General features: G+C 43.2%; 1 protein-coding gene across 4 annotated transcripts in view; it reads left to right on the forward strand.

Annotated features, from left to right (window-relative positions):
• Positions 1-25020, forward strand: part of atp10b (ATPase phospholipid transporting 10B) — a 364284-nt gene that overhangs the window by 225097 nt on the left and 114167 nt on the right. For 3 of the 4 annotated variants that reach the window (XR_005943877.1, XM_041194601.1, XM_041194600.1), the window contains exon 5: positions 9417-9611. The exons of the other annotated variant lie outside the window; for it this stretch is intronic. Coding sequence is in view for 2 of the 3 variants with exons in the window: in XM_041194601.1 (XP_041050535.1) it covers positions 9417-9611 (195 nt within the window). In the remaining variant the exon portion in view is untranslated. The remainder of the gene's footprint in view (positions 1-9416; positions 9612-25020) is intronic. 4 annotated transcript variants of the gene reach the window in all.

Genomic DNA, 25020 nt, shown 5'->3' on the forward strand with positions numbered 1-25020 from the left:
CTTCATTGTCTATCACCAAGAATGGCTCAGTATCACCACTACAGACCAAGCTGGCTGAGTCCTAAAGGACATCGTCTGTGGCAGGTGGTGAGGGAATCAACAAGAGGGGAAAGCATATTTGACATCATCCTCACCTGCCTGCCACAGGTGCATCTGTCCATGACAGTGTCAGTAGGAGTGACCACCGCAAAGTTCTTGTGGAGATGAAGTCCCGGATTCACTTCAAGGATACCCTCCATCGTGTTATGTATCACTACCATTGTGCAAAATGGGATAGATTTTGAACAGATCCAGCAACTAAAGACTGGGCAACCATGAGATGCAGTGGGCCATCAGCAGCAGCAGCCATAATCTGTTACCTTATGGCCTGGCATATCCCCCCACTCTATCATTACCATAAAGCCGGGGGAACAACCCTGACTCAATGAAGTGTGCAAGAGGGCATGCCAGTTGCAGCACCAGGCATATCTAAAATGAGGTGTCATCCTAGTGAAGCTACAACACAGGATTACTTGCATGCCAAACAGCATAAGCAGCAAGTGATAGACAGAGCTAAGCGATTCCACAAACAATGGAGCAGATCTAAGCTCTGCAGTCCTGCCGTGTCTAGTTGTGGATGGTGGTGGACAATTAAACAACTCACTGGAGGAGGAGGCTCCACAAATATCCCCATCCTTATTGTTTTTATTCATTCACGGGATGTGGGCTTTGCTGGCTGGACCAGCATTTATTACTCATCCCTAATTGCTGTTGAGAAGGTAGTGGCGAGTTGCCTTCTTGAACCACTGCAGTCTATGTGGTGTAGGTACATCCACAGTGCTGTTAGGAAGGGAGTTCCAGGATTTTGACCCAGTGACAGTAGAGAAACAGCGATATATTTCTAAGTCAGGATGCTGACTGACTTGGAGGGGAACTTCCAGCTGGTGCTGTTCCCACCTATCTGCTGTCCTTGTCCTCCTAGGTGGTGGTGGTCATGATTTTGGAAGGTGCTGCCTAAGGAACCTTGGTAAATTCCTGCAGAGCATCTTGTAAATAGTACACTGCTGCTACTGTGCGTCAGTGATGGAGGGAGTGAATGTTTGTGGATGTGGTGCTAATCAAGTGGGCTGCTTTGTCCAGGACAGTGTCAAGCTTTTTGAATGTTGTGGCAGCTGCACTCATCCAGGCAAGTGGGGCGTATTCCATCATATTCCTGACTTGTGCCTTGTAGGTGGTGGACAGGCTTTGGGAAGTCAGGAGATGAGTTACTCATTGTAGGATTCCTAGCCTCTGACCTGCTCTTTAAGGCATAGTATTTATATGGCTAGTCCAGTTCAGTTTCTGGTCAATGGTAACCTCCAAAATGTTGACAGTGGGGAATTCAGTGATGGTAATGCCATTGAACGTCAAGGGGTGATGGTTAGATTCTCTCTCATTGGAAAGGCTCATTGCATGGAACTTGCGTGGCACAAATGTTACTTGCCACTTGTCAGCCCAAGCCTGGATATTGTCCAGGTCTTGCTGCATTTGAATGTGAACTGCTTCAGTGTCTGACAAGTCACGAATGGTGCTGAACATTGTGCAATCGTCAGCGAACATCCCCACTTCTGACCTTATGATGGAAGGAAGGTCATTGATGAAGCAACTGAAAGTGGTTGGGCTGAAGACACTACCCAGAGGAATTCCTGCAGTGATATCCTGGAGCTGAGATGACTGACCTCCAACAACCAAAACCAACTTCCTTTTTGCTAGGGGAGAGTTTTCCCCCTGATTCCCATTGACTCCAGTTTGACTCCATCAAATGTGGCCTTCATGTTAAGGGCAGTTACTCTCACCTCACTGCAGGAGTTCAGCTCTTTTTTCCATGTTTGAACCAAGACAGTAATGAGGCCAGGAATTGAGTGGCCTGGTTGGAACACAAACTGGACATCAATGAGCAGGTTATTGCTAAGTAAGTACTGCTTGATAGCACTGGTGATGACCCCTTCCATAACTTCACTGATGGGACGGTAATTGGCCAGGTTGGATTTGTCCTGCTTTTTGTGTACAGGACATATCGGGGCAATCTTCCATACAGCTGGGTAGATCCAGTGTTGTAGCTTACTGGAACAGCATGGCTAGGGGCATGGCAAGTTCTGGAACACATGTCTTCAGTACTATTGCTGGAATGTTGTCAGGGCCCATTGCCTTTGTAGTATCCAGTGCCTTCAGCCGTTTCTCAATATCACGTGGAGTGAATCGAATTAGCTGAAGACTGGCAACTGGGATGCTGAGGGCCTCCAGAGAGGCAGAGATAGAACATCCACTCGGCACTTCTGGTTGAAGATTGTAACAAATGCTTCAGCCTTATCTTTTGCACTGATGTGCTGGGCTACCCCATCATTGAGGATGGGGATATTTGTGGAGCCTCCTCCTCCAGTGAGTTATTTAATTTTACACCACCATTCACGACTGGATGTGGCAGGACTGCAGAGCTTAGATCTGATCTATTGGTTGTGGGATTGCTTAGCTCTGTCTATCACTTGCCGCTTATGCTGTTTGGCACACAAGTAGTCCTGTGTTATAGCTTCATCAGGTTGACGCCTCATTTTTTGGTGTATGCCTGGCGCTGCTCCTGACATGCCCTTTTGCACTCTTCATTGAACCAGGGCTGATACCCTGACTTGATGGTAATGGTAGAGTGGGAGGATATGCCAGGCTATGAGGCTACAGATTGTGTTTGAATACAATTCTGCTGCTGCTGATGGCCCACAGCACCTCATGCCCATGTTTGACCTGATGTCATGAGACTTGATGGGCTCCACCTAACAATACTGTCATGGACAGATGCACCTGCAGCAGGCAGGTTGGTGCGGATGAGGTGAAGTATGTTTCCTTCTTGTTGGTTCCTTCACTACCTGCCGTAGACCCAGTCTAGAAGCTTTATCCTTTAGGGCTCAGTCAGTAGTGGTGCTACCAAGCCACTCTTGGTGATGGGCATTGATGTCCCCCACACAGACATTCTGCACCCTTGTCACCCTCAGTGCTTCCTCCAGTTGGTGTTCAACATGGAGATGCACTGATTCATCAGCTGAGGGAGGGCAATACGAGGTAATCAGTAGGAACTTTCCTTGCCCATGTTTGACCTGATGCCATGAGACTACATGGGCTCTGGAGTCGACATTGAGGATGCCCAAGGCAACTTCTTCCCAGCTGTATACCACTGTGCTGCCACCTTTGCTGAGTCTGTCTTGCTGGTGGGACAGGACATACCCAGGAATGGTGATGGCGGAGTCTGAGACATTATCTATAAGATATGATTCTGCGAGGATGACTCCGTCAGGCTGTGCTTGATTAGTCTGTGAGAGACAGCTCTCCCAACTTTGGAACTAGCCCCTAGGTGTTCGTAAGGAGGACTTGACAGGGTCGACAGGGCTGAGTTTGCATTTGTCATTTTCGGTGCCTTGGTCGATGCCGGTTGGTCTGTCCATTTTCATTCCTTTTTTTGAGACTTTATAGCGGTTTGATACAATAACATCCTCAATGACATGGGAGCCCAGCACATCTGTGCAAAAGATAAGGCTGAAGCATTTGCAACAAATGTCATCCCGAAGTGCCAAGTGGATGATCCATCTCAGCCTCCTCCAGTGGTCCCCAGCATCACAGATGCCAGTCTTCAGCCAATCCAATTCGCTCCACATGATATTAAGAAATGGCTGAAGGCACAGGATAGTGCAAAGGCTATGGTCCCTGACAATATTACGGCAATAGTACTGAAAACTTATGCTCCAGAACTTGCTGTGCCCCTAGCTAAGCTGTTTCAGTACAGCTACAACATGGGCATCTACCCATCAATGTTTTAAATTGCCCAGGTATGCCCTGTACACAAAAAACTGGCAAATTCAACCTGGCCAATTACCGCCCCATCTGTCTACTCTTCTTCATTAGTAAAGCCGGTGGAAGGGGTTATCAACAGTGCTATCAAGCAGCATTTGCTTAGCAATAAACTGCTCACTAATGCTCAGTTTGGGTTCCGCTAGTGTCACTCAACTCCTGACCTCATTGCAGCCTTCGTTCAAACATGGACAAAAGAGCTGAACTTCCAAGGTGAGGTAAGGGTAACTGCCCTTGACATCAAGGGAGCATTTGACCGAGTGTGGCATCAAGGAGCCCCAACATAACTGGGGTCAGTGGAAATCGGGGACAAAACTTGGTTAGCCATACCTAGCATAAAGGTTGTGGTTGTTGGAGGTCAATCATCTCAGTTCCAGGACATCATGGAAAAATATGGGTTGATAAGGAATAGCCTGCATGGATTTCTAAAGGGGAAATCATGTTTAACTAACTTGCTGGAGTTTTTTAAAGAGGTAACAGAAAAGGTCGATGAGGCTAATGCTGTTGCTTGTTGTACATGGACTTTCAAAAGACATTTAATACAATGCCAAACAACAGACTTGAGAAATGTTATTGCTCTTGGAGTAAAAGGGACAGTAGCAATGTGGATACAAAATTGGCTGAAAGATAGGGAGCAGAGATTAATGGTCAATGGATATTTTTCAGGCTGGAGGAAGGTTTGTGTGTAGTTCCCTGGGTGTCAGTATTGGTACCCTAGCTTTTCCTGATATATATAAATGATCCAGAACTTGATGTGCAGGGGATAATTTCAAAGTTGCGGATGATATGAAGCTTGGGAGTGTTGTGAACTGCGAGGTGTGAAACTTCAAGAGGACGTAGTCAAGTTGGTGGAGTGGGCAGATAAGTGGCAGATAAACTTCAATGAGGAGAAGTGTAAGGTGATCCATTTTGGTAGGAAGAACATGGACAGAAAATATAAAATGAGGGGTGAAATTTTGAAGGGGGTGCAGGAGCAGAAATACTTGGGTGTATATGTGCTCAGACCGTTGAAGGTGGCAGGACATGTGGAGAGAGCAGTTAATAAAGCATATAGTATCCTGGGCTTTATTAATAGGAGCATAGATTATAAGAGCAGGGAAGTTGTGCTGAATTTATCTAAGACATTCGTTAGACCTCAGCTGGAGTATTGTGTACAGTTCCAGGCACCACATTATAGGAAGGATGTGAACACATTGGAGAGAGTGCTGAAGAGGTTTACAAGAATGGTTCCAGGGATGAGAAACTTTAGCTATGAGTGTAGATTGTAAAGGTTGGGACTGTTCTCCTTGGAGAGGAGGTGGCTAAGGGGAAATTTGATAGAGATGTTCAAAATCATATGGGGGCTGGACAGTGTAGATAGGGAGAAGCTGTTCACACTCGTAAAAGGACCAAGAATGAGAGGGCACAGATTTAAAGTGATTTGCAAAAGAAGCAAATGTGATGTGAGAAAAATCTTTTTCACACAACAAATGGTTTGAGCCTGGAATGCACTACCTGGAAATATGGTGGATCAGATTAAATCGAGGCATTCAAGAGGGCATAGAAACAATGCAAAAGGGTATGGGGGAAAGGCAGGGCAATGGCACTAGGTCATAATGCTCATTTGGAGAGCTGGTGCAGATATGATGGGCTGAAAGGCCTCCTTCTGTGCCATTAAAATTCTGTGATTCTGTGATCATTGCAGGAGTTCTTCAGGGTAGTGTCTGATGCCAACCGTCTTCAGCTGCTTCATCAATGACCTTCCATCCATCATAAGGTCAGAAGTGGGGTTGTTCCCTAATGATTCCACAATGTTTAGCACCATTCGTGATTCCTCAGATACTGAAGTAGTCTATATCCAAATGCAGTAAGACCTGGACAGGCTTGGGCTGACAAGTGGCAAGTAACATTCACGCCACACAAGTGCCAGACAATGACCATCTCCAACAAGAGAAATACTAGCCATTGCCGCACTTGACACTTAATGGCATTACCATCACTGAATCCCCCACTATCAACATAGTGGGAAAAAAAAATAAAAACAAAAAACTGCGGATGCTGGAAATCCAAAACAAAAACAGAATTACCTGGAAAAACTCAGCAGGTCTGGTAGCATTGGTGGAGAAGAAGAGTTGATGTTTCGAGTCCTCATGACCCTTCAACAGAACTAGGTGAATCCAAGGAAAGGGGTGAAATATAAGCTGGTTTAAGGTGGGGGTGGGGTGGGGGGGGCGCTGGTGGTTGGTGGTGGGGTGGGGGGAGAGAAGTGGAGAGGGGGGTGGTGTGGTTGTAGGGACAGACAAGCAGTGATAGGAGCAGATCATCAAAAGATGTCACAGACAAAAGAACAAAAGAACACAGAGGTGTTGAAGTTGGTGATATTATCTAAACGAATGTGCTAATTAAGAATGGATGGTAGGGCACTCAAGGTATAGCTCTAGTGGGGGCGGGGGAGCATAAAAGATTTAAAAATAATGGAAATAGGTGGGAAAAGAAAAATCTATATAAATTATTGGAAAAAACAAAAGGAAGGGGGAAGAAACAGAAAGGGGGTGGGGATGGAGGAGTTCAAGCTCACCACCAGCTTCTCAAGGGCAATTAGGGATGGGCAATGAATGCTGGCCTAACGATACATCAATGACTGCTTTGGTGCCGCTTCATGCTCTCGTCTGGATCTGGAAAAATATATTAATTTTACATCCAATTTCCACCTCTCCATCACTTTCACATGGTCCATCACTGACACTTCCCTTCCCTTCCTTGACCTCTCAGTCTCAATTTCTGGCGATAGACTGTCCACCAATATTCATTACAAGCCTACCAACTCCTACAGCTACCTCGACTACGGCTCCTCACACCCCGCTTCCTATAAGGACTCCAACCCATTCTCTCAGTTCCTTCGCCTCCGTCGCATCTGTTCTGATGATGCCACTTTCCAATACAGTTCCTCCAGCATGTCTTCCGTCTTCCTTCTTCCTTAACTGAGGTTTTCCACCCACAGTGGTTGACAGGGCCCTCAACCGTGTCCGGCCCATCTCCCGCGCATACAGCCTCACACCTTCCTCTCCCTCCCAGAACCATGACAGGGTCCCCCTTGTCCTCACTTATCACCCCACCAGCCTCTGCATTCAAAGGATCATCCTCCTCCATTTCCGCCGACTCCAGCATGATGCCAGCACCAAACATATCTTCCTTTCACCCCACCTGGTGGTTTTCCACAGGGATCATTCCCTCCGGGACACCCTTGTCCACTCTTCCATCACCCCCTACATCTCAACCGCCTCCCACGGCACCTTTCCATGCAACCACAGAAGGTGCAAAATTACTTACCCTTCCTCACCGTCCAAGTGCCCAAACACTCCTTTCAAGTGAAGCAGCATTTCACTTGCACTTCCCTCAATTTATTCTACTGCATTTGCTGCTCCCAATGCGGTCTCCTCTACATTGGAGAGACCAAATGCAGACTGGGTGACCACTTTGCGGAACACCTTCGGTCTGTCCGCAAGCATGGCCCAGACCTCCCTGTCACTTGCCATTTCAACATGCCACCCTGCTCTCATGCCCATATGTCCGTCCTTGGCCTGCTGCAACATTCCAGTGAAGCTCAATGCAAACTGGAGGAACAGCACCTCATCTTCCGACTAGGCACTTTTCAGCCTTCTGAACTTAATATTGAGTTCAACAACTTTAGATCATGACCTCTCTCCTCCATCCTCACCCTCTTTCCAATCCCACACATTCCAATAATATATAATTTAAAAATATATCTTTTTCTTTTCCCACCTATATTTGAATTTATTTCGATCTGTTGTTTTACCTCCACCTTTTAGCCCATTTCGATCCCTTCCCCCCATCTCACCCCCACTAGGGCCATCTGCTACTCATCCTGCTTGCTACCCTTAATGACCCCATTAGCACATTCCTTAGATAATATCACCACCGTCAACACCCCTTTGACATTTTGTCTATGAAATCTTTGGCAATCTCTTCTTTGCCTCTGCCTATCACTGGCCCTCTATCCAGCTCTACCTGTCTCACACCCCTCTACCAGCTTATACTTCACCTCATCTCTCTATTTCAATAGTTCTGATGAAGAGTCATACGGACTCGAAACTTCAACTATGTTCCTCTCCGCAGATGCTGTCAGACCTGCTGAGTTTTTCCAGCTGTTTTTATTTTTGTTTTTTTCCCCCCTTCCTTGTCCGGCTGCAGCAACAGCCTTAAGCTTAACAAACACAATGCTCAAATAGTTGTCTGCTTCCCGCCTTGTCATGTATACACTTGCTGATTAGCTCTTTTCTCTGTTAACAACATTTTCATCCTGGCAACCCTCCTTACAGCAGGATTGTCCCGACGGCAAGTTTGGCCAATCTCCTCCTAGATCTGCTTGCTTCAGCACTTCCCCCATCTGTCCCCAGTTCCACCAATCAACTACTGCATCAGGGTGATTACAAACTGCCGAATTTCTACTTATTCAGTGATATGTGAAACAAACAGCAATCATCAGTTGCATTACATTAAGATATTACTTTTTGACCTTACTTTGAGTTTCTAGCAAATAACTTTACATGATATTTGTAATCAAAAAGGTCAGAAACTGGGGGAAAAAATTGTTGCCTGGCCTTTAACCAGTCACCTTCCTAATATTTGCACAAAACCGTGAACAGAGCATAAAGATTCTCTATTAACCATTTGCAGAAATTAGCCTGTGTTAGCCTTATAAATAGTGTTAAGTAGTAATAATAATGATAAATAGTAATTGTAAGCTTAGCTTTTCCCTGTATCCATTAAAAGCTTCCACAATGTAATGACCCTTTTATGATATTCAAAATGCAACAGCTGCCCACACCCTCAACCCACATCACCCATTCTACCCACTTGCCTATTTATCAATCTCACCCACATTTCTGGGAAAGCCAAGCTCAGAAGGTTCTAGAGGAAATGCGGAGCAGAGTCCAGTAGGGGAATATTCAAGCAGAGTGGCAATCTGACAATGATTACCGCTCCTCAGAAGATCCAAGCCAATGAATTTGAATTCAGCAACTCTGCAGGCAGTGTGAACTCAGAGAAATGCAGCCAGCTAAATACACCAGCCCAGTAATCTAAGCAGAGAAGGCCATTTTTTGTGCCTAACTTACAGTTTGGTGGCGGGGGCAGGGGATGGGTGTGGTGGGGTGGTGGGGGAAGGGAACCAGTGAGAAATTGGATGCAGCATGAAATGAGCAGTTTATTCTCCTATAAATTCATTTTTGGTAACAATGGTTAACCAATTGCATCACCCATCTTCCTCCCCATCCTTCGGCCCCCCACCCCCTTTGATTTCTCAGATCTATATTTAATATTCATTAAGAAGTATAGCGGGAGACAGGAGAGAAGACACTGATACAAATGTAACTGAAGCAAAGTACATGTAAAAACCTGAGGATGACTCATCCCAGGAGAGAACATTTATTTGCTTATCTTCTTATAGCCTCTCATTGATAGAGACCTGAAAACAGGTTATCTGTTTTCTCAAACATGTTGTGGCAAATATCCCAGTAAGGAAGAAGAATAACATTTTTTTCCTTTCCCTATTCATATCCTAGGTTTGCCAATATTTACTTCCTGTTCCTGGCCCTTCTGAACTGGTTCCCATCTATTGGAGTTTTCCATAAAGAGATAACCATGTTGCCTTTGATCATTGTGATGTCCATCACAGCTATTAAGGATGGATTTGAAGACTACAAGCGATACAGATTTGATAAAAAGATAAATCAAGCCAGGACACAGGTGTTTGATTGGTACGTCACTTGTGAATAAATGCAAGAAAATGTTTCTACTTCAGGAGATAGTCTTTACATGGCATAATTTGTTGCTACTTTGCACTACACATTGAAGAATGGTAGAGTGTGGTTAATGGTTGGCTGGGGAAAAGAAGGGCTTGTTACCTCCAATATAAGGAGGAGGATCCAATATATTGAGATATGCTGATGCCAGTTCGCAGTATCTATTATAAGATAGCCCAACAGCAACGTTTTAGAGGTCTAGGACCAGTCAGTTCACCGTCCCCTTAATTAGGAATTGAACATAGAATATATGTATCAGGAACAGGAGTAGGGCATTCAGCCCCTCGAGTCTGCTCCACCATTCAAATAAGATCTGATCGTAACTTCGATTTCACATTCCCACCTACCCCCGATAATCCTTAATCCCCTTGCTTATCAAGAACCTATCTACTTCTGCCTTAAAAATATCCAAAGACACACTTCCTCAAAAGGCATTGGAAGCAGAGTTGCAAAGGCTCACATCCCTATAAGAGAAAAAAATTCTCCTCATCTCTGCCTTAAATGGGCGAACACTTATTTTTAAATAGTGACCCCTAGTTCTAGATTCTCCCACTAGGGAAAATATCCTTTCCACATCCGCCCTGTCAGGACCCCTCAGGATCTTATATGTTTCAATCAAGTCGCCTCTTACACTTCTAAACTCCAACGATGCGAGCCTAGTCTGTCCAATCTTTCCTCCGAAGACAACTTCCCATTCCAGGTATTAGTCTGGTAAACCTTCTCTGAACTGCTATCAAAACTTTTACATTCTTCCTTAAATAAAGTGACCAATACTGTACACAGTGCTCCAGATGAGATCTCATTAATGTCCTGTATAACAGGGGCATTATCTCCCTACTTTTGTATTCAATTCCCCTCACAATAAATAAAAACATTCTATTAACTTGCCTAATAACTTGCTATACCTGCATACTAACTTTTTGTGATTCATGCACAAGGATACCCAAATCCCTCTGCATCTCAGAGCTCTGCAATCTCTCACTATTTAGACTATATGCCTCTTTTTTATTCTTCCTGCCAAAATGGACAGTTTCACTTTTTCCAACATCATACTCCATTTGCCAGATTTGGCTCACTCGCTTAACCTAGCTTTATCCCTTTGTAGGCTTCTTATGGTCCTCTTCCAATAGATAGGTTTTCTACCTATCTTTGTGTCATCAGCAAATTTAGCAACCACACTTTCAGTCTCTTCATCAGTTATTTAGATAAATTGTAAAAAATTGATGCTCCAGTACGGATCCCTGTCTCATACCATTCGTTACATCTTGCCAAGCAAAAAATGACCCATTTATGCCTATTGTTTCCTGTTAGCTAACCAATCTTCTACCCCTACACCATGAGCTTTTATTTTCTACAATAAACTTTGTTGTGGCACTTCATCAAATGCCTCCTGGAAATCTAAGTACAGCATATTCACCTTTGTCCGCAGCACATGTTACTTCCTCGAAGAACTCCAGTAAATTGGTCAAATATGTTTTCCCTTTCACAAAATCATATTGACTCTGTCTTATTACCTTGACTTTTTCCAAGTGCCCTGCTATAATGTTTTTAACAATAGCTTCTAACATTTTCCCTAACTAGCCTATAGTTTCCTGCTTTCTGTCTCCCTCCCTTTTGGAATAAAGGAGTAGCATTCACTATTTTCTAATCTAATGGAAACTTGCCTGAATCTAGGCAATTTTGGAAGGTTGAAACAATGCATCAACTATCTCACGAGCCACTTATTTTAATACCCTAGGATGAAATCTATCAGGACCTGTGGACTTGTCAGCCTGCAGTTCCAACAATTTGCTCAGTACCACTTCCCTGGTAATTGTAATTTTCTTGAGTTCCTCCCTCTCTACCATCTCCTGACTTACAGCTACCTCTGGGATGTTACAAATACCTTTCACAATGAAGACTGATGCACAATACCTGTTCAATTCATCTGCCATCTCTTTATTTTCTCTTATTCCTGAGACTCACTTTTTCTTTAAGTCTGATACTATCTTTAACTTTTTTAGTTAACCACAGATGGTTGGACTGCCCTTTGGAATGTTTCCTCCTCTTTGGAAAATGCATCTATTTCCGTGTATTCTGGATTATCCCCTTAAATGCCTGCCACTGTTTATCTATCAACCTATCCTGTAGCCTAATTTGCCAGTTCACTTGAGCTAGCTCTGCTTTCATGCCCTCATAAATGCCCTTATTTAAGCTTGGACCCAGTCTTCTCTTCCCTCAAACTGAATGCAAAATTCCATCATAAGGGTCCCATCTCTGAGGTAATCAATTAATCCTATCTCATTTCACAGTACCAGGTCTGGTATAGCCTGCTGTCTGGTTAGCTCCAGAACGTGCTGTTCTAAGAAACAATCCCAAAGATATTCTATAAACTCCTCATCTAGGCTGCCTTTGCCCATTTGGTTTGTCATGTCTATATGTTGATTAAAATCCCCCATGATTATCACCGTATCTTTCTGACAAGCTCCCATTATCTCTTCCTTGTATGCTTTGTCCTACCACAGAGTTACAATTAGGGGGCTTGTGCACCACTCTCACAAGTAACTCCTTCCCTTTATCATATCTCACCTCTGCCCAAACTGCTTTTACATATTGGTTTCCTGAACTTAGTTCATTCTTTTCCAATGTGCTAATACCATAATTAATTAACAGAGCCACCCCTTCACATTTTCCTAGCATCCTGTCCTTTCTAAATATCACGTACCCTTCAATATTCAGATCCCAATCTATGTCATCCTGCAGCCATCTCTCTGTAATGCTATCAAATCATGCTTCTTTATTTCTATTAGTGCTATAAGTTCATCTGTTTTGTTTTGAATGCTATGTGCATTCAGATGCTGTGGCACAGCAGATGGTAAATGCAGAGTTGTTGAAATCCCAGAGGGAAACGTAAAACAACTGCTATAACTATTTTAAAATTTGTATTTATTTTGAGATGCTTGGCTTAAATTCAGTAGTAATAAGACCACTGAGTCTTTTAGGTTTCTTACAAAACTAAATTAAACCTTTATTAATAAAAAAATGATTTTAAGCATATGCATAGGTTTACAAATTACTACTATGATAACTCCTAGCTCCCCTAGTTAATCTAACTCCCAGTTATACCTCCATTAAGGTAACAGTAAAATACACAGATTTTAAAAGACCCAGGCAAAGTAACACAATACACTGAGCAGTCGAATTCAAAGTGAGTTTTTTCCACTTCAACACTAAAACTTAAAGCATGTTGATTCTTTACAAGTTCTCATAACATAACCTGTGTATAACATTACCTGTTGAAGTGCATTACTAAACTAAAACCCCTTTTTTGTAAATTTGAAACATGTTTCATTTTTTTTCAATTGGCATTCCATGTCCATGCAGGTGATACAATAAAATATGATAAGGACAACCTAGTGATTTGGAGTATCAAAACTAAAAACAAGGAGCAACATTAAGCAAAGATATCTGCAGCTCCCTTGTGACGTTGCTAACCAAGTGTTAAAGATTTATGTGTAAATTTTGTTACAAAACACTTCACATGAAAATTTATTTTAAGCAAATTTTCCATAAATAACCAGCTAATATATATTTTCTTTCAAAACAAAATGAAACAAAAGTCAGCCATTTGGAACTTAGAACAAATCTCATTCACCAGCATAAAATGCCTTTTCAATGGACAGAAGCACAGGTTTTTAAAAGGCATTATATAAATGCAGATTGATACTGTCATAATAGCTATAGCATATGACTTCTTTCAAAAGAGAAAGAAGTTGTCAATCATTTTTTTAAAAAAGCCAATCTAACTTGAATCTTGAACAGCAAACATTGACCTAGACCAACACACTTATCTGCACAAAACTTAACAATTAGATTATGTAGTCTTAAATGAATTCAGCTTATCAGAATGATAATATGCTGTGCCTTAATCCTGTCTTTATGAAACATAATAGTCTCTGATTTACTGTCAGCATCACCATTGGTAATCCACTAGGTATAGTCATCTAGGGGGTGAAATTGGTCCACACCAGTGAAATGAACTTGGTGAATTAGTCTCAGCCTCTTCTACACAATTTTTATTTTCCGTTGACTTGGAAAATATTGTCAAGGTGTTTCATTTTGAATCAAGCGACAGTGAGACTAGAAAATGAGTCTCCAAAAATAATTTTTATAGTCCTGCTTTCTTCAGCCCTAAGAAGATCGGGCGGGATGAAAAACCAGCTTCCAATTATGCCCTGCTTGCATAAACCTATTTTGGCCCCCCTTTCCCACCCCGTGTGCATGCAGATACTTCAAAGCTATATCTGAAATATACTCCTGACCCAGGTTTCATCCCAATGACAAGAACTAAGGAAGCAGCTGCCAATCTTCCAAATGTTAACTGAACAATTAGTTTCTAACTGATCTCAGGAAATGTCTTTTTGGCCCACTTTCCCATGGTGACGAGATTTAAAAGGACAGGTCAGGTTAAGCTTAACTCCATTTTAACAGCTACTTCTCACAACCATTTTCTAGATTCCAGACTAACAGTGAACAATATGACAGCACAGCAGCTATTATAATATAAAAAAGGCGTGTTAATCTAAATATATTGGTTGAAATTTTACAACAAAACTATCCATAATTCAGCACAAACCATATTATTTGGCAGTTCCACCCAGAATGCACATAAGGCTGGCTGATAGGGGAATGAAAATGCCATACTGATCAAGTAGAAGTTTACATCAGAGGCTGAAGTGCATGGTTGGGGCAGAGTGAAAGACCTCTGTGTGACCCCTGTGTACCAGCTGACCTGAGTGGGTTTGGCACCATTTGCAATTAGATTTTTTTAAAAATATTACTCTGGTGCAATGATTTTCCTCATTCAGCCCATTCTGAAAAATATGAAAACATGGAAGAAATAATAATTTTAAGATCTAAATAGGACAAACTGCTAATGAGATACTTACAGCATTGCCTGCTGAAGCAAATGAGATTGTGACAAATATATCGATATATTTATAGGCTTCTTGGAAATCTAGAAATAATTAAGTTTGTCTTTATTTAATAAAATTTAAAACACAGGGGCAGATTGGCTTCAGACAACATGCAAAGAATGATTGCAATTGAAGTGAAGAATGATGTGGCATAATATTGTATTATCCTTGGTGTATACAAAGTTATAATTTTTAAAACAGCATTATGATTAATTAGCAAAATTATTGCAGTTAATAAGGCATCAGCGGATTTGTTATGGCATGACTCTCTGGCTGTGTGAAGGCCTGTGTGCATGCATTATATCAGGGGCTACATATGCATTGTTATTGCCTTCAGGAGGCTGAAATTAGTTTTCCAGAATTTTTTTCTCTTTTTCATTAGAGTAGGGATCCATTTTATTCTATTTTGTTTCTTCCTCTCGTTTCCACGGCTGTTGGTGGGTGAGAATGATTGGAAGTTGGAACACAGCCGAATGGGACTGACTTAATGTACCAGCTGATCTTTGTCAGTCTTTTTCTCATTTCGTACGCCTATAAATTGATTTTTAATGAATGGTATATTGGAGAACTCATGAACACTAACTTTTAAAAACACTTCTTTAAATCACTAAAGGGGATGAGCAAATACCACAAAAGCATCACCTGCCCTGTCCTCCAAACCCCCAGCCCCTTGAGCAGCCATGCTGGCTCTTCATCCATCCTACTATGATGCCCCCCAAAATAAATGTATATAATCAAATTCACACAGTGTAGCAACAAGCACCTTCCCCTATCTTACAATATTTGGAACAGCTTTCCTTTCTTTGGCACCTAAGAGTTACTTTGTGCTCTGTTCCTGTAGCTTAAGCCTCCAACCCAACCCTTGGGTGGAATAATCCTAGATTTGCAGTAGCGGGTGGGTAAAACGATGTTAGACGGTTGGTTTCACGTCATCCCAAATCCACTATGTTATTTATGCATTCCTGGGAAACGTACCATTTCCATGGCAGGCAGGCTCCGACTTGCCTGCCACACCATCGCCTCGTCGCTTCATCACACTAGGCACCACATTTAAAGTAAAGCTGCACTTAGTGTTTTCAGTCCAGGACTACAGCAAAGATGACATGGCTCTGAAAGGCAAGAAAACTGCAGCCTTTGAGTGCCCTTTGGATGCCGTGGAGGCCCATTGTGATGTCCTCCATCCCCACTCTGGTCCCAGAAGGGGCAGTAACATTATCATTATGTCTAGGTAGGCAATGGCAGTGGTGATCCGTAGCAATGCTGCACAGAAGAGGTTGGCTATCCAATGCAGATCTAGGATGATTGATCTCATCCGTGCAGCCTGGGTATGGCAACCATCTAATCACTGTAAACTCTCACACTCAAGCCCATCACATTCACTGGCATCTCACTCACGGCCAGCTCAAGGGACATCAACGCACATTCTCTTGCACATACCCTCACATTTCCCTCTGGCCTCATCTCCTCTGGAGACTGCCTCCTCAGGCATCACCATCTTGAGGCCACTTGCACAGATCAACATGTGTCCCTTCACACACCCTGGCTTACCCCCCTTCCCTAGTACAGCCCTCATCCATCCTGCAGCCTCCTCCCTTGCCTGGGGCCACTTCTCCCCCTTCGCCAAGCAAACCCGAGCCCTGAACTCATTGAAAAGCCAGCCACATACGGCTGATCTGGTAGGTAGAGACCTGCCGTGAGTACCATTGAAAGTGATGTAGTGCTGCCTGTAAAGCTGGTGCTCACAACTGCAAGTGCTGACCGAAGCAAGGTAGGCGAACAAACCTTGAAATCCAGAGTGAAGTGCAGCCCACCAGGTGCACGTCGCTTATGTGCTGTTGTGAAACGCGTTGATGTGTGTTCCTGCTGATGTGGACGAATGATCCAGCGGGGAGGCGGTACTCAATTCCGACGGGCAAGCCTAATAATGATACGCTGATTTATTACAATGAGGTTCCCGACCTCCAATGGCGGGAAACATGGCGAACTGGTTTCACTCCATCGTAAAACCAATTGTGCCATATTGTCTGCTCATGCCACCGAACATGCACAATGCTGGCGGGCACAGAAAATCCTGGCCCTTGTTTCCTGATATTTTCAAGACCCTACATTTTTTTCTTCACCCTACATATATGTGCAATCAGTGCTGAATCTGGCTTCTGCCATTTCTAGATCCCAATGTTCATTCTGCAGTCAGCAAATTCCAGTCTCTACATCCCCAATGTGTGTTATTAGGGCAGCTTATTTTGCTTCCACATCTGAAACTCCAAGCCGCCAACTCCATCTTGACCTCCCTCTATCCACTTCATTCAACAAAACGATGATTTCCCCTGGATTTACCCTCTACCTGCTAATCCTTCCATCCTCCCCTCATCCTCTGCATTCAGCTTCTCCAGCACTTGCATGTGTTACTCCAGCAGTCTTTCTTCAAACTCACTTCCAGGTGGACCTTGCCCATCCCAAGAACATGATAGCCAGTGAGTCCATGTAAATGGGGAGATCATCGTTGGCTGTCCCTTGATTCAAGGATGCTGTCTACTCAGGCTCATGATTTGATGCCATGACTCTTCTGAACAGGCCAATTCTTGACTTGCAGATCTTTGGGCACATTTACATCCCTTCGACTACATAATCCCTTATTAAAAACAACCTTTCATTCAAGTGCTTAATCCCTCATAAAAAAAACAAACATTGGAATCCATAGTCCTACTTCAAAGAGTCTATAACTACTTGTTATTGTTTATTAAACTGTGAAATGGCAGGCACCACACTATAATAATGGAAAGCTGTGAAATTAGACATGCTGCACTAATCCAGTAAAGGAAACCCTCAGCCTTTATGTCAAAAGGCAGAATGAAATAGGGAGCAATGGTATATTTTTAACACTCCATGGTCGTCTTCAAAGATTAAAGGGTAGGGACTTTAAATGCCTTGATAGTTGCTTTTGACAGTTACAATGAGTAATGCACTTTTTACATTCATGTCCACATTTAACAATCCCAAAGAGCACTTTACCTCTCCCAAAGGTGCCCAGAACCATACTAAAGGAGAACACTAACTCTCCAAATGGGTACCCCATCTCTCTAAAGGACTCCACAAGGATTAGACCTGCTCCCACCAGCTCTAGTCTGCACGTGTTGCATTTCCCACTCATGGCTATTGAAAATCAGACATGCTTAGAGACAGCTGCCTCCGCAAAATGTGTAAACACAAACCCCGACTGGACCCCATTCCCACCCCTGTGAAATTAATAGTTACCATGTTTGAACAAAGAACAAAAAAAGTACAGCACAGGAACAGGCCCTTCGGCCCTCCAAGCCTGCGCCAATCATATTGCCCATCAACTAAAACATTTTGCACTCCCAGGGTCCGTATCCCTCTATTCCCATCCTATTCATGTATTTGTTAAGCTGCCTCTTAAATACCACTATTGTACCACCTCCTCTGGCAGCAAATTCCAGACACTCACTATCGTCTGCGTAAAAAACTTGCCCCGTACATCTCCTCTATAATTTTCTCCTCTCACCTTAAATCTATGTCCCCTTTTAATTGACTCTTCCACCCTGGGAAAGAGCTTCTGACTATCTACTCTGTCCATGCCATTCATAATTTTTTAAACTTCCATCAAGTGGCCGCTCAATCTCCGTCACTCTAGAGAGAACAATCCGAGTTTCTCCATCCTCTCCTCATAGCTAATAACCTCCAGACCAGGCAGCATCCTGGTAAACCTCCTCTGCATGCTCTCCAATGCCTCCATATCCTTCTGGTAATGTGGCGACCAGAATTGCATGCGATATTCCAAGTGTGGCCTAACCAAGCTTCTATACAGCTGCAGCATGACTTCCCAGCTTTTATACTCAATACCCCTGCCAATGAAGGCAAGCATGCCATATGCCTTCCTGACTACCTTATCCACCTGCATTGCAACTTTCAGTGACCTGTGGACCTGTACACTCAGATCCCTCTGCCCGTCGATGCACTTAAGGATTCTGCCATTTACTGTATAATTCCTGCCTGTATTAGACCTTCCAAAATGCATTACCTCGCGTTTGTCCGGATTAAACTCCATCTGCCATTTCTCTGCCCAAACCTCCAACCGATCTGTATCCCGTTGTATCCTTCGACAACCCTCTTCACTATCTGCAACTCCTCTAACCTTAGTGTCGTCTGCAAACTTACTAAATAGCCCAGTTACATTTTCCTCCAAATCATTTATGTATACTACAAACAGCAAAGGTCCCAGCCCTGATCCCTGCGGAACTCCACTTGTCACAGCTCTCCATTCAGAAAAGCACTCTTCCACCACTACCCTCTGTCTTCTGTGACCAAGCCAATTCTGTATCCATCTTGCCAGCTCACCTCTGATCCTGCGACTTTACCTTCTGTACCTGTCTGCCATGAGGGACCTTGTCAAAGGCCTTACTGAAATCCATGTATATAACATCCACTGCCCTTCCATCGTCGATCATCTTTGTCACTTCCTCGAAAAACTCAATCAAGTTAGTGAGACACGACCTCCCCTTCACAAAATCATGCTGCCTCTCAATAATAAGCCTATTTGCTTCCAAATGGTAGTAAATCCTGTCATGAAGAATCTTCTCCAATAATTTCCCTACCACTGACGTAAGGCTCACCAGCCTGTAATTTCCTGGATTATCCCTGCAACCCTTCTTAAACAATGGAACAACATTCTCCAGTCCTCTGGGACCTCACCCATAGCCAGTGAGGATACAAAGATTTCTGCCGATGCCCCAGTAATCTTCTCCCTTACCTCCCTCAGTACTCTGGGGAAGATCCCATCTGGCCCTGGGGACTTATCAACCTTAATATTCTTCAAGACGCCTAAAACCTCCTCTTTTTTGATCTCAACATGATCCAGGCTATCTACACACTCTTCCCTAGACAAATTGACTGCTAGTTTGAAGACTGGACTTCTGGATTTAGGCTTCCTCTGCCATTTTTACAATGATGGAGGGGTGTTCTGTCATTGGAAAATCCAGACCAGTGTCCATTCCATCAAAATTGATTTTGCAGAGGTTTTGCCTAAATGTTTGTGGAGCCGGATTCAAGAAGGACACTAGTGTTTGTTCAATGGTTCTTCCATTGAATCTGGCGGACGCGGCAGATGCATTACTGATGGAATTTCTCAAATACTAATGGAATTTCTCTAATGCTCTAATGTGTCGCCAATACATAGTCCAGGTCTCACTGCAGTACAGGAATGCGGTGACAATAAGTGCTCTATATACTAGGCTGCAGGTTAACCTCTAGGCCATTTATTTCAGAATAGTTCATAAGATTGGTGGCTCACTGGCAACATCGGTTAGACACCACCTCAAAAGCATCTGGTGAGGAAAACGTTTACTTTATCCTCACCTCCCATTTTATTCACTTTCAGCCAGGTGTGCAGCTTTTGTTCATAATTACGCCGGTCCTCTTTGTTGGGGTTGAATTTGCCCATTGTCCCCAAATCTGCCTTCAGTGCCATTTTTCAATTACATACAATGCTGACTCACTGTTTATCTGAATACTACATGTACACAAAATTTTTTAAGAATATCAGTGTGCATTTGCAGATGAGGGAAATATTGGATGTTGTATATTTGGATTTTATAAATTGTTTGATTGGAGCCCTAATAAAAGAAGTGACAGAAATCAGACAGGAATACATGTTCTGTTTTTAATTGGTCAGGTGTGCTCTGTATTCTTTATGGATCTCTGAGCCTTGCTTCTTTTCCTTTTACATAAATTATTAGGACAAGGGCACAAGAGAAATAAATTTGAAGTTTTCTGATACTAAAAATGGAAACACAGCAAATCAGAGAATGAATGCAAATTATTCCAGAAGGTCATTAGCAGATCAGTGCACACGGCAGCAAAATGTGAAATATGGGAGAAGAATTTCCTCAGCAATTTTAAGCATAATTGGTGCATATATTCAGGGGAACTACTATCTTGTGGCTGGTTTCCGAACTTAAAATTAATCCTTCCCTCCCCTCTCCCCACAAATTCTTTTGTGCTTTTAGTCCCTTCCTGCAATCCCTCCAGTGCATCCCAAGTAAGCTCACTTCAGCTTATAATAATGGGGGTCAGTGATGTCGAAGATAGGAGTTTCCTATTATTATTTATTAAAACTCACGGTTAATTAGAAGATGCCGCTGTTGCCAGAATCAGCTGAGAGGAGGAAGTGCAAAGTTTCTCATCCTGAATCGTGAGTGAGTAATATTTGCAATTATATTTTACCTGGATAGGCTGTAACTTGCTTCTGATAAGTGTGAGATCACAGGGAGGTATTCATGCTGCCCAGCCATGGTGAGGCTATCCTTGTACCCCTATTATCATGGAGGAGGAGGAGGAGCAGCATAGGTTGGATAAAGGAAGCATTTAGGAGAATGGACCCTACCAGTTTCTTGCCCCCTCTGCACCTGTCTTCTAAGAATATATAGGCACAACAGGTCATATAGGGATCCTCAGTAACATTTACCAAAGAAGCAATTGGGCTTCTTTGCCACCTATTGCATACAAACCTGCAACATCTGTCTGCACTGTGCTCTCTTTGCCTAAAAAGGTGATGCCCACATTCAACTTTTGTGGCAAAGGTTCATTCCTGGCAGTCACTCCTTAGACAGCACTATTCAAACCCACTACCATCTAGAAGGACAAGGGCAGCAGACACATTGGAACACCACCATCTGGATGTTCCCCTCCAAGCCAGTCACCATCATGACTTGGAAATATATCGCCGTTCCTTTTGTCACTGTATCGAAATCCTGGGACTCCCTCCCTAACAGCACTATGGGTGTACCTACACCACATGGACTGCAGTGGTTCAAGAAGACAGCTCAGCACCACCTTCTCAAGGGCAGTTAGGGATGGGCAATAAAAGCTGGTCCAACCAGTGATGCCCATATCCCGTGAAAGAATTCAAAAAATGAGGAACTCTGTATTAGCTGAGATGCAGGTGTGGAAATGCATTTGACAAGTGACTGGGACATTTTATAGGTGTAGGTGGAGAAAGCATCATGTTTAACATCAGCAAGGGTGCAGCAACATACAATCATCCAATATTACAGGGTAGCGGGTTTTCCTCGAGTCTAAGATACAGTCAATGATACCCATGTTCCTTTACAATCTCTTAGAGAAAACCCCTTCAGCCACTTTGACATAATTTTCTGCCCTGAAGATGTAACAATGTGTAGCTTGTGGGCGATAAAATCTGTCTTAATAGAATCTACTGAGTGGCCAGAAGAGCAGCAGTTGAATTTTACAATGAAACATCTACTCCTTCAAGTGTGGTCATTGAAACGCCATTGGAATCTTAAGGGGATGGTTTTGTTGCATAGTTTGGTCAGGGCTCTGCTGTATGCTGCAGATCGAGTGTCATCTGTACTCTGCTTTACTCTGAACATCTAGGAAATAGTCAATTTCATGAATGTTTAAATTAATGAAACTGCATTGACAATCCTTCAATTGAGAGCGAGAATAATAGTTGTGGGGAACTTACATAATTATTTATGCTTTGTGGCAAGGAGTAATTGAAAGTGGCACTTTTATATCTTAAGAGAAAATTGGATAAACATTTGAAACAATCAAAATACAGGGCTAAATGGAGATAAAATAGCAGTGGGATTAGTTTTGGAAGACTTGATCAGCAAGGGGCGTGCGAGGAGGCAGGCAACTATGCCGGAGTGAGATGGGGAATGAGTGAATAGTGAAGTAGGTTTGCGTGGCAGTTCAGTGCATGGGGGAAACAGGTGTGATATACATAGTTAATTGAGTGAGTAATTACATTTAAGTTAATTAAGTAACAATGGCAGGACAGGTATTATGTTGCAGCTGTGGAATGTGGGTCTTTTGGATGCCAAGGCGATCCATGACAATTGTATCTGCAGAAAGTGTAAGCAGGTGGAGGAATTCCAGATCAGGATTGTTGATTTGGAAGCTGAACTGCAGACACTGCGCAACATAAGGGAGTGGAGACACACCTGGACATCTTCAATCATAGGACGGTCAAGCCTTTTAGAAGAGGGTTCTCTGTTTTGGTCAGCAATGAGGGACAGGAGGGTGGTGATGATGAGTAGTGCAAGTAATGGGGCTGAGCAGACAGAGTGCAGGAGCCACAGACTTTGCAATTGTCAAACAGATTTGAGGCACTCACAATCTATGCGGACAAAAGTGATGTCTGCAAGGTAGATGAGCAGGCTGGCCATAGCACCATGGTGCAGGAAGCTGTTCAAGTAGGGGGAGCAAACATGAATGTAGTTGTAGTGGGAGATTGACACTGTGTTCTGCAGCAAAGACAGAGTCCAGAAGGTTGTGTTGACTGTCTGGTGTCAGAGTTCAGGACGTCTGCTCAGGGCAGGAGTGGAACTTGCAGTGGGGGGGGCGATCCAGAAATTGTGGTCCATGTAGGTACCAACAACGTAAGTAGGGCAAGGAAGGAGGTTCCACATAGTCATTTATGAGAAGCTAGGTACCAAATTAAGAAGCAGAACCTCAAATGATCTCTCTATTATTATCTGAGCCTCATGCAAATTGGCATAGGGCAAATAAGATTAGCGAGATGAATGCATGACACAAAGACTGCTGTGGGAGAAGTTGGTTCCGGTTCATGGAGCACTAGCACCAGTACTGGGGCAAATGGGAGCTGTACCATTGGGACAGCCTACACCTGAATTGTGCTGGGATGTGTGTTCTTGTGAATCACATAACTAGAGAGGTAGAGATGGCTTTAAAGTAAACAATGGTGGGTGAGGGATCAAACTTGAGTAAATGTGGCAAATCAAGGCAGGACACCATAATAGTCATATGGGAGATGAGGATCACAGAATAGCTGGAAGGGACAGAGAGATAAAACCTAAGAATACACCAATAGTCAAGATTAGATGTTGCAAAGATAACAAAAAGACAAAACAAAAGGATGTGTATCTGTGCATTGCATTCATAATGATGTAAATTAATTGATGGTGCATATTGAAGTAAATCACAGAATCACATAGTGCAGAAGAGGCCCTTCAGCCCATCGAGTCTGCACCGACTCGTGAAAAACACCTGAACTACTTACCTAATCCCATTTACCAGCACTTGGCCCATAGCCTTGAATGTTATAATGTGCCAAGTGCTTATCCAGGTACTTTTCAACCCGCCTACACCACCCTCCCAGACAGTGCATTCCAGACCGTCACCACCCTCTGGGTAAAAAAGTTTTTCCTCACATCCCCCCTAATCCTCCTGCCCCTCGCCTTGAACTTATGTCCTCTTGTGACTGACCCTTCAACTAAGGGGAACAGCTGCTCCCTATCCACCCTGTCCATGCCCCTCATAATCTTGTACGCCTCGATCAGATCACCCCTCAGTCTTCTCTGCTCCAACAAAAACAACCCAAGTCTATCCAACCTCTCTTCATAACTTAAACATTTCATCCCAGGCAACATCCTGGTGAATCTCCTCTGCACTCCCTCAAGTGCAATCACATCCTTCCTATAATGTGGTGACCAGAACTGTACATAGTACTCCAGCTGTGGCCCCCCCAAGGTTCTATACGACTCCAACATGACCTCCATACTTTTGTAATCTATGCCTCGATTGATAAAGGCAAGTGTCCCATATGCCTTTTTCACCACCCCACTAACATGCCCCTCTGTCTTCAGAGATCTATGGACACACACATCAAGGTCCATTTGTTCCTCAGAACTTCCTAGTGTCATGCCATTCATTGAATACTTCCTTGTCAAATTACTCCTTCCAAAGTGTTTCACCTCACACTTTTCAAAGTTAAATTCCATCTGCCACTTATCTGCCCATTTGACCATCCCATCTATATCTTTCTGTGGCCCAAAGTATAAAGGAAGATACATTGGGTGCTTGTGCTAAAGGGATGGCAACAATCATAGATGATTTTAATCTACATATAAACTGGAAAAATCAGATTGGCAGTAGTAGCCTAGATGAAGAGTTCATAGAATGCTTTCGAGATAGTTCTTTTAGAGCAGCACGTTCTGGAACTACTAGAGAACATGTGATATTAGACTGGATATTGTGTAATGTGACCGGATTAATTAATGCCCTCAGAGTGGAGGTGCTCCTAGGTTGCATGACCAAAAAATGATTGAATTTTACATCCAGTTTTTTAAACTTAAATAAGTGCAACTATGTGGGCATGAAAGCTGAGCTAGCTGAAGTGAAGTGGGATACTAGGCTAGGGGATGGATCAATAGAGAAGCAGGGACAGACATTTAAGGGGGTATATCAGAGTATTCAGAATAAATATATTGCTACTATAAAGAAAAATTCCAAGGGGAGGACCCACCATCCATGGTTAACTAAAGAAGTTAAGGAAAGCATCAAACTTAAGGAAAAAGTATATAACTGCGCAAAGATGAGTGGCAAGACAGATGATTAGTTAAAAGATA

The sequence above is a fragment of the Carcharodon carcharias genome, chromosome 8 (genome assembly GCF_017639515.1).
Source record: "Carcharodon carcharias isolate sCarCar2 chromosome 8, sCarCar2.pri, whole genome shotgun sequence".
Classification (NCBI taxonomy): Eukaryota; Metazoa; Chordata; class Chondrichthyes; order Lamniformes; family Lamnidae; genus Carcharodon; species Carcharodon carcharias.